This window comes from Helianthus annuus, chromosome 16, assembly GCF_002127325.2.
Source record: "Helianthus annuus cultivar XRQ/B chromosome 16, HanXRQr2.0-SUNRISE, whole genome shotgun sequence".
Classification (NCBI taxonomy): domain Eukaryota; kingdom Viridiplantae; phylum Streptophyta; class Magnoliopsida; order Asterales; family Asteraceae; genus Helianthus; species Helianthus annuus.
In genome coordinates this window covers 173,883,861-173,897,832 of record NC_035448.2, presented here as the reverse complement: position 1 = coordinate 173,897,832, position 13,972 = coordinate 173,883,861, and the positions used below count along the sequence as shown (strand labels likewise).

The following is a 13,972-nucleotide window of genomic DNA, read 5'->3' as shown; positions in this document are numbered from 1 at the left end:
TTATTTTTATATTTTGAAAATCTGAATAATAATATAATAGAATACAAAAATATAGTAGTTATATATATTACCTTGAAAAATCTTACTTTGCTTGTCAATATCATTGATGATGTATATCTTAATGTCCAAACGGTACACTTACTAATTATAGGGTTAACAATGACAATGGACTGATGTCGCCTTTATATAACCCCAAATAGCATATAGTTTTTCTCATCTTTCAAGCACTTCAACTCTCACCCTATCTTCTACTATCCTAAACATAAATAAAAATGCTTACACAAGCGAGTCTCACTCTTTCCCCACTTGAATCCATTCGAAAACATCTTCTTGATGATAATTTCGAGCTTTTTCCTAATAATTATCAAAACCATGATATCTTTTCAATCATTGATATCAATGATGGGAGTTTTCTCCAGGACTCTTGCGAATCATCCCTAAATAAAGAAAATATCTCCAACTTTGGTATTGAATTCAGTTCATCAAATTCAACCGACTTTTATAACTCTTGTTCAAGCCTCATTTTTCCAAATATAGTAGATGATCCACCTGAACATTCACTAAATCTTGATGATCTCGACGCGTATAATTTTTTAGTTGATATGAGTGACGGTAACCTTGAAGGTGCAAATTCATCTCATATTCAAAACAACACTCAGCAAACGTTTCAAAATGTCAATTTAGATGACTTCACAGATATTCCAACAATTTGCAGAGAACCACAACCTCGATTATCTCCTGCAACATTCTCTAATCTCACAGCCATTAACAAAAGAACCAAGAAAGCTGCAAACAAACCACTAAACTTGGATTTCTTGACCGGGCATGTCATTCCTATTGGCGATGAGACTCCGCTAAATGAGAAGGATAGTTTTCCTAGTAATGAGGATGGGTTTCAAGCTAAAAAAGTAACCGTATTGCCTAAAAGAAGGTACAGAGGTGTAAGACGACGGCCATGGGGGAAGTTCGTTGCCGAGATGAGGAATCCGGAGAAGAAAGGTAAAAGATTGTGGCTAGGGACCTATGACACACCTGAAAAAGCCGCTTTGGCGTATGATCGAACAGCTTTTAAGCATCTGGGTTCTCATGCTTTGCTGAATTTCCCGCATATGATCGGGTTGCACCAAGAAAATACCAAAAGTCCTACCATAAAATAGCGACATATACGGAAATCGTAGTCCCCATGATCAACTTCTACTTCATCGGAGTCTTTAGAACTATTAAATAGCAACTTTAGACTTGTCAAGATGGAAAAAAATAAAAAATACTAAAAAAACAAGAAATTAGAGTATTTTGGACTTTCTTTGTCTTCGACACATGCGATTTTGACCGTACACTACTAGAAAAGTGCCTACTTTGTGACAACCAAATTTGTAGCAAATTTGTAGAAAATTGGCCTTACCTATAGATTTGCTACAAAAATTTTCGTGCAACACAGACTTGTTCAAAGAAAAAAATATTCTCTAATACGCCATATGAAGTAGAATAAATTAATTGTATACGAAGACGTAACTTGATAATAACATTATTAATAACAAACAAAAAATTCAAAAGCTAACTCCCTAGTTGCGCCAAGAGAGACAGGCGTAGTTATCCTTAACACCGCTTGAAGGAATTAACTACGCTAAACACTAGCGTAGTTATTCCAGTAACATCACTTTAACATCACTTTGAGGGACTTGCATAGTTATATATCAACTACACCAAGAACCCTAACCTTACTTTGTTCTTGTCTCTGTAAACCTAAGTCCAGAAATTCAATTCAGATCCAAGTTAAACACACACATGTTTGAAATTAACGTGTAGACTACGAGTTAAGGCCTCAGTGTCCCTATGCTATTGGCTAAAGATCATGTTTGTGCTGGTACCCCCCTAGATCATTTACGGCACATAGGGTTTCGTTTTGTTAGCCATGTAAACACAGCATTTCAATTTAGGGTTTATCTGGATTTTCATGAGTGTCAAACTAAGGAAGTCCAATATCTGCAAGCATAGTTCTTGCAGTTTCAAAGGTTCTATTTTTCCTTTTCACCACCCTATTTTGTTTAAGTGTCCTTGGAACACTGAATTGTCTCACAATTCCTTTTGACACACAAAACTTATCAGGCTCCTTATTTCTAAACTTTGTTCCATTTTCACTTCTAAAGACTTTTACTAGCATATCATATTGTTTCTTATTTTTATCAACCCTCTCCTCAACTCAAGCCACTAACCAACTCACCGTTCAAATGATAATACTTGAATATATAACCATTTTAATGAAATGTCTGGAAGAAATAACGAGAAGTCTGTAATATTTAAATGGACATGTCTGTAATATTTAGTGGGAATTGGTGACTCCATTTGTCTATATTTAATTGGGTGTTCTTGGGTTTCAGTTAGACGTCTCCATAGAGACGCCTCATACGGCTATATTTGAAAATGGTGTTGGTCAATGGCTAGATTAGTGATTTTTGTCACACCCTCAAATTCCACTATATGGTTTTAACATGAGGCGCGTGACAAACAAGGATCCACATTGCAATTTGTTACACTAAACGACTTTAAATGCTAGAAAACATTTAGTCCATTTTAAAATTTTAAAAATAAAGTTTAATCATAAGTTATCAAAGTAAATGCGGAAGCGAAAGTTAATTAAAAGTTAATCCGTGAGACTCCAACGCATGTCCTGAGCATGTCGTACCTAGCATCCCGCAAAAGTATGCTTAGGTGTATCAACAAAAAGTTGGCAAGTTCACAAGTTTAGTTCAACAAGAAATAAATCCAATTACAAAAGTTATAAGGACATGTCATGGGTAGCTAACCTACGGTTAAGCAACTAAACATGAAGTACCTAAAACTGGCTGGGTAAGTTTATGTCCCACATCAATGTCTATCAGCATTGATGCAAAATTAGAGTCAAAAGTTCATTCCCAACCCCATTACTTTTTTTGCATGTTGTTCAGTGGGCCTAGAGGACATTAAGTAGTTCCTTGATCCATCCCTTGCGTTGCCTATCTAATCTAGTTTTGATTCCTTTGACGATGTTGCCATTGACTTTTTCTCTACCTAACCATTGGCTTAAGGGTGCGCAACAGATGTTGAAATTTGTTGAATCTGCAGTTCTTTACACCAGGTTGAAGTTTATCATCAGCGAATTGGGTACCACTATCACTAACCAGGTATATTGGCAGACCAAAACAACATACGATAAATTCCCACACGAGTTTTTTTATTTGCAATGCTAAAATTTTTACTAATGGTTTACCTCTACCCCATTTGGTGAAATAATCCACAGCTACAATTAAGCACTTAATTCCTCTTGGAGCTTCTAGAAAAGGTCAGACTATGACCGTAGAGGGCCCATTTTTTGAAACGGCCAAGAGAATGCAGTCGGATGAGCTCATTTTTCGGATGCAGGGTTAAGGGCGCGTGTCGTTGACATGCATCGTATTTTCTAATTTCTTCGGTTGTAGTCGTGTGTGTGTGTGTGTGTTTGTGTATGTATGTACGTATGTATGTATGTATCTATATTCTTAATATAACTGAAATTACGCATTATATTACATATACTGATGTATATAAATAATATTGTTGTAGTATTGTGTATCTTTATAAGTATAGTAATTTTTTTTTAACCGTAAACTTCATGTATAAGGTTACCATACTCTACAAATCGAAAAACCCCGTATTGCCCCACTCTGGCCAGTCTATGTTGTCCTCACCGGGCCCACGCAGGTTTCAAAGTTTGGCTTTTTTGGGAGTTCCCCCAGGAAACCATACCGACGGCTGCCACTTGACAGTCATAATAAAATTATGATCTAAGATAACAGTTTATATATATATGACAAATAAAATATTTTCATAATTCGTGATGAATTTATTATGCCACAAATGGGTAAAAAATAAATTAAAAAATTAAAATATGCTTAACTTACTCTTTCCTACTTTATAAAACATTTATTTATTTAAGGTCATGGAAAATTTGGACGGGTAAAAATTGGTGAGGTGAAATATGGTGGTAACACGTCTTACTACATATTACAAATTTCCGTTATATCCTCACTTTTTCTACATCAATAAACATACACAAACCCCGAATAACATACATACACACATACATGCATGTGAGAGAGGGGTTGATGCGGGCCCAAGTATGGAGGAGCGGGCCATCTTGTATTTGGAGGCCCAAGATCGTGTAACAAAAGGGGCTTCACTATAATGGTTCTAACTTGGGCTACGGGGGTCCATTTTGGGCGTGCGACCAAGCGAAACGAACGTGAGAACGAGCTTCATCTTGATGCAAACCGCCTGCGGGCCAAAAAACGCTTATTTCTATTAGTTAGTTACATTTTTAAGTCTTTTTAAGTGTTTTGGGCATTTTGTTTTTGGGCTTGTGTTTGGCCCGTTGTCTTTTTGAGGCCCATTTCGAATTTCTGTTTCTATTTATATGTTTCCCTAGTGATGTGAAAAATCATACTTGAATTTTGAGATAACTCATACTTCACTTCAAATTCCGTGCCCTTTGGGTTGAATTTTGGGGTTGGGGAAGAACTACACGGGTATTCGCAGAATCAACGTGTTTGATCTTCATTTTCGTAACACACGCTACATCAGGGGTCCCACCTCTTCGTTCGCAGACCCAGACAGACCTCCTTTTGGACGACAAATCCGAACGCCACCCACATAAACAGTGGCAGAACTAGCCCATGAAATCAGGAGTATCCTAAAATTTTTTACTGTGCAATCATACAATATTAAAAAAATACAATAAATAAATAAAGTAAACAAATACCTAATAGATTTGGCCTCTTCTTTCTTTCATAGCTTGAAATCCTTCCATCACATGGTCGTCTTTTACGTTATGAAAAGAAATCCTTTTCGACCGCACAAACATGGCGAATTGATAACTGTAAGACCCATCTTAAAATAATAGAATTTTATAACATTAACACGAATTTATTTCAAAAATGCGAGCTTACAAAATCTTTGCCGGGTTTACGATTGAACAGGAACAATATATACTAGACATCATCCTACTGTTTAAACCTTCAAAACGTAATATCCAAGAGTTTACATATTAACTAAAACAAAATAGATCAATGCGGAAGCTTGGTTAGGTGCGTTCGGTTCTTGATAGTGGCTTGATCTTCATCTGGAGTCGCGCATGCTTTTACCTAATGCCAAAACCACGTAAAATATTAGGTTTGACCGTATTAGAATATATATATAAACAAGTTCTAATGTTAAATGATGAAAACAGAACAAAATTATTGAAATTTGGGGCTGTCGCGCCCCGCGACAGCTTAGTCCCTATCCTACGCGGCCCGCGACAGCCGTGGCGGCACGCGACGGTGATTCCGTATTGGCGTCGCGTAGCGCGACGCCCACTTTTTCACAGAATGTTCGTTTTTTTTTTTTTTTTTTTTTTGTGTTGCACCTGCCCAGCTACGAAAATTGACATATAACATCATAAAACTTGCATAACTTTTGCTACACAAGTCCGTTTTACGAAATTCTTTTTCCTACGCGTTCGTAATTTAATCCTCCATCATATGGAGTTAAAGTTAACATCTGAATTCATAAAATAATGGGCTTCGAGCCCTTGACTTTAAAATTCATTTTTTAAAGACTTTTGACCCGTTCAAGTTTTTAAACCTCAAAACTTGTTTCTAATTGACCATTAAGCATACATCAACATGTTTATCTCAAAATATTTAGTTCGGGTCTGTAATCTATTATAAATTACGCGGCTAGTACTCATTCTATGTGCATAATTCTTTTGATCTGTTTCGAAGATTTAAACCTTTTAAGTTTAAATATTTCCCCTTCGTTATGCACAGTCCACATGATATTTACCTATAACTTACATGATTGTAAAACACGTTCTTATACGCCTCATAAGGATCGTTTACCCGGTTCAGTGTTCATGGGTATTTTGGTCAACTTCAGTCCCTCATTATACGACGAAGGGTTTTCACTAATATTTGACCATCTTATTACTTCTAGCTATAATTCAAAATATGCGTACCTAGCTCGAGTCAATTCAAATAACTTTTGCTTTTAAATTTTCTAGATAAAAGCATTACAAACCGTATGTCCTTTCCTGAAATCACAACACTTAACAAGCGGTCATCAATTAGTATTATTATTAAATGGTATTAACTTACCATTTGACCCGTTTAGCCGAAAGTGACCATTTATCAACATAAGATGATATTTTTAAATACCATCCCGCCCCCTAAACCTATTCCGGTTTACACCGTGAGTTCTTATTACTTAAATGGCATTACTTGAATTATTTGACCCGTTAAGATTTACACCAAATGGTTATCTTTTCAAACCTTTTATCTATCCGTCAACTCTTGTACGGATTTTTATTCAATCACTTTTACCCATTACGGTTCACCCCATAACGTGATGTTCAAAATTCCATATTGGTTAGTCTTCACCCGACTAGTCTGTCGTTTTTACCCCTTTTTACCATAGTTTACGGTTTCTTACCATATTTCCTTATTCTGGCTTACATTGTATCATGCCGGAATATAGTATTTTCAAATACTTGTCACAATTCAAAAATCAATACTCACAACTAAATGTATCATAATACCAAGGGGGTGTAAGCTTAACTCACCTTGAATTCCGATTATGCTTTTCCACGCGTATTACTTTCGTTTGACCCGCATCTACCCAAGCTTCCACCTAGCTTTTCGAGAGTCAATCTACCTTTTATCATTCGCAAGGTGATTAGATTAGTCATTATTATCAAGACTACCTCACCTTACGGACTTTATATCAAAATCACCAAATTGATTTCATTATTGGTCAGTTTGACTTTTAAAAGTCAAACGTCCTATAACACGAGCAATTACACAATTAAGTTCAACAATTCATTTAAGCAATTTGTCAAATATCCGATAGGCATTATTCTTACACTACCGTTTTAACTAGTTTTCTCATCAAATTCATTATACTTCTAATTTCTTTAACTAGTTCAAACGATTATCGTGACTAGTTTTTTTTATTCATTTTTGCAAGAACCAAGGGTTCCCTTTTATAACGAGACCCGTTTCATCATACTATTTAGCATTCATCCAAATACCTATTATAATCAAGTTTCATAACTAGTTGTTTAGCCAAGCTTTAACATTAATTAGGCAAATTCGTATCACTGAAAATATGCTGTGTTTGGTGACCTGTTTAACCTGTTTACAAGTCTTCAAAAATTATGATTTTTTTATGTGATGTACCACTCGGAGGGTTAGGCCTTGTGTTAAAATTTCAAGATCTAACTCTTTACCAAAAATTTATTAAAAATTCATTTACTAAGCTGCAATCAGATTCGTCACTTCTGACTGCAGTTTACAAAAAAATTCATTTAAAATTCCTCGTTTATCCGATTGACGAAATTCCAATTGGAGGTTTTTGGAATTACATGAAGCTACCTACATTAAAAATTTGAGATCATAAGTCAATTCTTAAATTGAGTTATGACATTCGTAATGGGCTGCAATTTCTGCCAGAAAACGTAGCCGAAATCTTTGATACCGAAAAATTCATAAAACATTCAATTTTCGTCGAAAAAATGCAATTCCAGTGGGGTTTTAAAGATATTTCCTGGAATTACATTTTAGACTCCAGAAACACATGTTTTTGTCACGTTTTGTCCATGTTACAGCCAATACAAGTCGGCTGTAAATTCTGATTAGAAGGTGTTTGAATTCAGCTTTCAATTAGAACATGTTTATGACATTATAACACTATTTTTAGCAATCAAAAACTCTAAAAGCATCACATGCACGAATTTAGCATCAACAAATTTGAATTTAGGCCGTGGGGTATGGGGCGGGAGTTTTGGCGTTGGTTGGGGTAAAACGCCCAAGTCACCACCCCGGGTGGGCTTGGGTTGTGGCGTGGCCCCTTGGGGCTTGGTTTCAAGCCGGGCGTGGGGCGGTTTGGCCAAGCTAGCTGGCGGACTATCATTTGCTCACCCCGCCACGTCAGGCGGGTGTTTAAAATTTTGAAATTTAAAATTCAAATTGGTCCCCCCCCATCCCCCCATCTTCTATAACCGCCACTCGGGTCACCCAAAGGCCCTATATATTGCAACCCCAACCCCACCGGTCCCCCATCCCACGAACCAAACACCCCACCGGCTATACCCACTGTCAGTAACCCGCTACCCCGCTGGTCCCCCCATCCCATGAACCCAAGAAGAAATGGCATCCTGGACCCGTCAAGAAGAAATGGCACTCGTAACTAGCGTCGTCGACGCTATGAAGGGGCGGCCACCGGGCTAAACAAAATATTGGGCGGAAGCATTTGCGGCCTACCGACAAAACGTCGGTAATGACCGCCACAACCTCAACGCGTATCAACATAAATGGCGCGAGCTACGGCCCAAGCTCGAGCGTTTCAAGGCTTACTACGATGCGGTTCCCGGTGGCGAGTTAAGCCACGAGGACCGGGTGGCGGTGACGAACATAGAGTTTCGAGGCAAGGAAAACAAGGTGTTCGACAAGATCGACCTTTTTTGAAATTTTTTAACACTCTAGGTTTTTTTATTTTGTAATTTTTAGAAATTATGTAACTTTTAGGATTATGTAATTTTTAAAATTTTAATGAAGTTGTAGGTTTTTTTATAAATGTTGTGTGATTTTTTATAATTTTTTGTATTTTTTTAAACCATTTACGCCACGCGGTTCACCCAACCCAAGCCCAACCCACGCCCCGCCATACCCCGCGGACACGTAACCCAGCAGTGGACTGGCTCCGCGGACACGGGTCACCAAATGCCCAACCCAAGCCCCAAGCCCCAACCCCCGCCCCACCATACCCCACGGCCTTACTTCATGGAACTCAAATTACATGGAATAACTATCAAAATCCTAGTGTTTATCAAGTTTCTACAAACCCATTAATCACCTACAATGGTGATTCTATACCCCATAAGTATCATACAAGATTTTAACAAGAAATCATCTAGGGTTTATCCCTAGACATCATATCATTTCTAATTTCATCAATACAACACATAATCAAGCTAACACATAATCAAGCTAAATTTCGTTTTTTCACAATTAACCTAAAATTCAAGATGAATCAAAACATCAAGATTTTGCATACCTTATGATCCCCTCAACAAGGTGATCACTAATTCGTGCTTGAAAATCGATTTAGACCAGATTAGAGCCTTCAATTGATCAATTTAGTGAGAGCTAGGGTTTGTGAGGAGCTCTTGTTCGCTCCCTGCGTTTTTTATCGACCAAACACACCTAAGTGTGTGTTTGGTGGAGTTTATTTTTGTTTTAGTCTTTCAAGTTTCCCCACTTTACAACTTAGGTCCCTCAATTATTGTTTTATTTATAATTTTGGAGTTTCCCTCCATTTATTTGATATCACAAGACCCGTAACCAACTGGGTTATCTAATCCTGGTTAGTTTATTCTCTTTTTATTTAATATTAGGTTAATTGTTTGAATCCTAATATTTACCGGGTTAATTTTTACCACTAACGGTAATTTACCCGTTCATAAATATTAACGTGGTTTGATTACCAAACCTGTTTTCGGGGTGTTACAAGTAGGGGTGCAAACGAGCCGAGCCCGAGCTCGACCAGGCTCGAGCTCGAGCTCGTTTAACATATGAAAGCTCGAGCTCGAGCTCGGCTCGAAAGTAACTTTTCAAGCTCGAGCTCGGCTCGGGCTCGACTCGTTTAGTATTTATTAATTAATTTATATTAATTATAATTATTATTATACATATAATTAAGTTATTTTTTTATATTTATATAAATGGTAATTATTATTATATAAATATATGTTTAATATATTAATAAAAAATATATAAACAGAAAGCTCGATTAGGCTCGCGAGCCGGCTCGAGCTCGATAAGCGAAGCTCGGGCTCGGGCTCGTTTACTAAATGAGCTTGTATTTTAGGCTCGGGCTCGAGCTCATTTAAGCTCGGCTCGTTCGAGCTTTTTTTCGAGCCGAGCTCGAGTAGCTCACGAGTAGCTCGGCTCGTTTGCACCCCTAGTTACAAGTCTACCCCCCTTAAAGAGGTTTCGTCCCCGAAACCTTATTTACGTATTTCTTTTAATTTAGACTAAACGAACTTAGTTTCGTTTTCAAGATATTCATTCGTTCCTGTCAATCTAACGTTTTAATTTATATTGACGCGTACGTCTTTCATGTTGAAGGCCTCGCGGGCCGTTATTTTTAGTTCATATCCTTTATCTTTATTGATCGAGTTGTCACTTGACCACTCATTCGCGTTAGTCTTGTTAACATGTTTTATCCCGCGCTTGTCTTATATTAACAAGCGTTTGGTATTTGTCATGACACTATCTTGACTTCGAATAGTTTTACCGACTAGACTAATTAGTCGCCGTCACTTCCTAACCCGTCACCCAGGTATACTATTTTGCCATCTCTGGCCTCATGTGTGTTTAAGATTTTCTAATTCACCTCATACCACTTATGTTTTGTTAAAACGTTGCTTTTGACTAAAACTAGATTTTTAGTTTACGTTTCCTCTTTGTCTTACGTCTTCCCTCATTTCTAGGAATGTTACTTCCGAGGATCTATTCCTTTTAGTTATTATTTAATGCGGGGAATTATAACAAATTCCCACGCTTGACCCATATGTCCTGTAGGTTCTTTCACTTAGCCTCGTATGCTATTTATTTAGATTTTCACCTTTTTAAGGTGAGATCCCAACAGTTCATTTCTTTTTATTTATGACCCAAGGGTCTTCTTGGTCCCGTAGACCTTAACACTACGTTAAATCCCATAGGTTATGCTGATCTCGTGGATCATCTTTTATTCGTGTCAATATTCAAACGTGTATATATATATATAGGAGAAGTATATCGTACATTACGGCTTAACGTACTTCACGTACAACAACTTGCGTGATTTGTTATATAACATGTGTGATTAATGTTTTCAATATGTGTGATTATTGTGTTTCAACATGCGTGATTTTGGATTTTTGAGTTATAATATGCGTGATTTTAAAATGAACGTGCGTAATTACCTGCCGTACGTGATGTACGTTAAGCCGTAATGTACGTTAACCTTCCTCTATATATATATATATATATATATATATATATATATATATAGCTTCAAAACATCTCTTGTTATGTTTGGAATCATTTATTTTTGCTTTTAAACTTTAGTTTGCCTTGACCATAGTCTAAGGCTTCATTCGATTACTTTCGGACTAATCTTCCTACTTTATGACTCCTTATGTTATTTACACGTCAGTTTGTTCCACGCTTACCGTTTCCCGGTTCGTACTTATACTTCTTTACAACCCATTACCCGAGTTCTTTTACCTTAATGTTTTTAACGCCCAAAACCCCCTTTACATAGGTTTATTAATATTTCGCGTTCTTATTTATTCGGTTCGCGCTTACTTACATTAGCAAGCGTCATCTTTTATTAAATTCGTTTGACTTATTCGTGTGAAATTTCATCACTTGTGAATGTCAAACTTCATTCTTTATTCGACCCGTTCAACTTCAAAATAGTTGAACGTAATTTATCAAAATTTCTATTTACAGTATCTTGTCATCTTTTAGTTATGGACTCGAAACCCGAGTCTTTTGACTTTCATCCGCGTTCTCGTTTCTCGATCTACGCGTGTATTTAAATCCTTACCCATCAACCGAGTGTTTTACCGAAGTCGTTTTCATTGCAACCCTTCCGGTATGCATTAAGACTTCGCTTCGATTTATTTGGTCATCTTAGCGAAATCCATCGTTTTAATTCAACCATGTCTTTTTTTCTTCATGTGACCATCCTTGACGGCCTTACAGATTCTGAGTGACGATTATCATCGTCACCCTTGCTTTACTATGACTAAAGTTAACAACCTTGATTATCTTTTTCGTGTGGGCAATACCTTCGTTTTTATGATCCGACGGATCATCTATACTTTGGTTTTACTTGCCCATTTTGTCAACCATGGCTCTATCGTCCAAAATGACTTATTTTCGTGAATTTTCTTCAGGTCATTCATTTATATCGTCATTTACATTGATCTTTGTCCGTTCTCTCGGGCTCATTATACTAATGTAATACGCTTCCGTCACCTGGCTGTGCGTTTACATTATTATCAAGTATTTTGCTCATTTGTTTCATTTGGGTACTTTTAATTTGTCCCATTTACCCCGTCCTTACTACATCGAATGTAAATATGTCCATCATAAGAAGTTCATGGTACCACGTATTCACTACTTACTTGGCCAGAGTAAGCGATCAACACCTGGTATACATGACTTTTTTATAATTTTCACGTTACACCCCATGTAAGTAATGCCTCTATTTGTTTCTCTTGGAAACAATATCCCGGATAGGTTTTCTATTCAGGTTTTTCCAAGTTTTCAACCTACATATGCAACTTTCAATCTCTACGTATTTGTTACATATTACTATGCATGCAATGATTTAAAACGTGCACCTGATAATGCTTGCTCTAACAGGCTCTCCTTTCCATTAACTTATTCGCGATCGTCGCGTGATTTAGGTCCTTGGTTAGCATGCTCTATTTGTTGTACTTTGGACCGTTCCTCTGTCAAATCCGCGATTTGTTAAACTCCCGCTATCTTCATATGCGAGTGTCCTTCAACTAAAACATTTACAACAGTTAGTAATTTCGACATTAATGGATGCCCGTATTATAATACAAGGCGTTTCTACTATACGCATCAACGCATGTAATTTCGTTGACTATATCTACTCTATATCGATTTTATTGGTGTAACATGTATTACACGATAACCATATGTGTTGTTCTCAACACTTAATCATACTAAACCATTGATATACATGTACTTACCGGATTTGCGATCAAGCCTCGAACCGAGCACACTTTATTCTTTAACCATGAGCTCTGATTACCAACTTGTAAGACCCATCTTAAAATAATAGAATTTTATAACATTAACACGCATTTTTTTTTAAAATGCGAGCTTACAAAATCTTTGTCGGGTTTACGATTGAACAGGAACAATATATACTAGACATCATCCTACTGTTTAAACCTTCAAAAAGTAATATCCAAGAGTTTACATATTAACTAAAACAAAATAGATTAATGCGGAAGCTTGGTTTGGTGCGTTCGGTTCTTGATATTCGCTTGATCTTCATCCGGAGTCGGGCGTGCTTTTACCTAATGCCAAAACCACGTAAAATATTAGTTTTGATCGTATTAGAATATATATAAACAAGTTCTAATGTCAAACGATGAAAACAGAACAAAATTTCTGAAATTTGGGGCTGTCGAGCCCCGCGATAGCTTAGTCCCCATCCTACGCGGCCCGCGACAGCCGTCGCGGCACGCGACGGTGATTCCATATTGGCGTCGCGTAGCGCGACGCCCACTTTTTCACAGAATGTTCGTTTCTTTTGTGCTGCACCTGCCCAGCTACGAAAATTGACATATAACATCTTAAAACTTGCATAACTTTTGCTACACAAGTCCGTTTTACGAAATTCTTTTTTCCTACGTGTTCGTAATTTAATCCTCCATCATATGGAGTTAAAGTTAACATCTGAATTCATAAAATAATGGGCTTCGAGCCCTTGACTTTAAAATTCATTTTTAAAGACTTTTGACCCGTTCAAGTTTTTAAACCTCAAAACTTGTTTCTAATTGACCACTAAGCATACATCAACATGTTTATCTCAAAATGTTTAGTTCGGGTCTGTAATCTTTTATGAACTACGCGGCTAGTACTCATTCTATGCGCATAATTCTTTTGACCCGTTTCGAAGATTTAAACCTTTTAAGTTTAAATCTTTCCCCTTCGTTATGCACAGTCCACTTAATATTTACCTATAACTTACATGATTGTAAAACACGTTCTTAAACGGCTCATAAGGATCGTTTACCCGGTTCAGTGTTCATGGGTATTTTGGTCAACTTCAGTCCCTCATTATACGATGAAGGGTTTTCACTAATATTTGACCATCTTACTACTTC

General features: G+C 37.0%; 1 protein-coding gene across 1 annotated transcript; it reads left to right on the top strand.

Moving 5' to 3' along the window:
- The first annotated feature begins 272 nt into the window (after positions 1–272).
- LOC110920024 (ethylene-responsive transcription factor 5) lies at positions 273–1,157 on the top strand. Its single transcript, XM_022164268.1, has one exon. It carries the CDS (start codon positions 273–275, stop codon positions 1,155–1,157), a length of 885 nt encoding a protein of 294 aa, XP_022019960.1.
- The last annotated feature ends 12,815 nt before the right edge of the window (positions 1,158–13,972 follow it).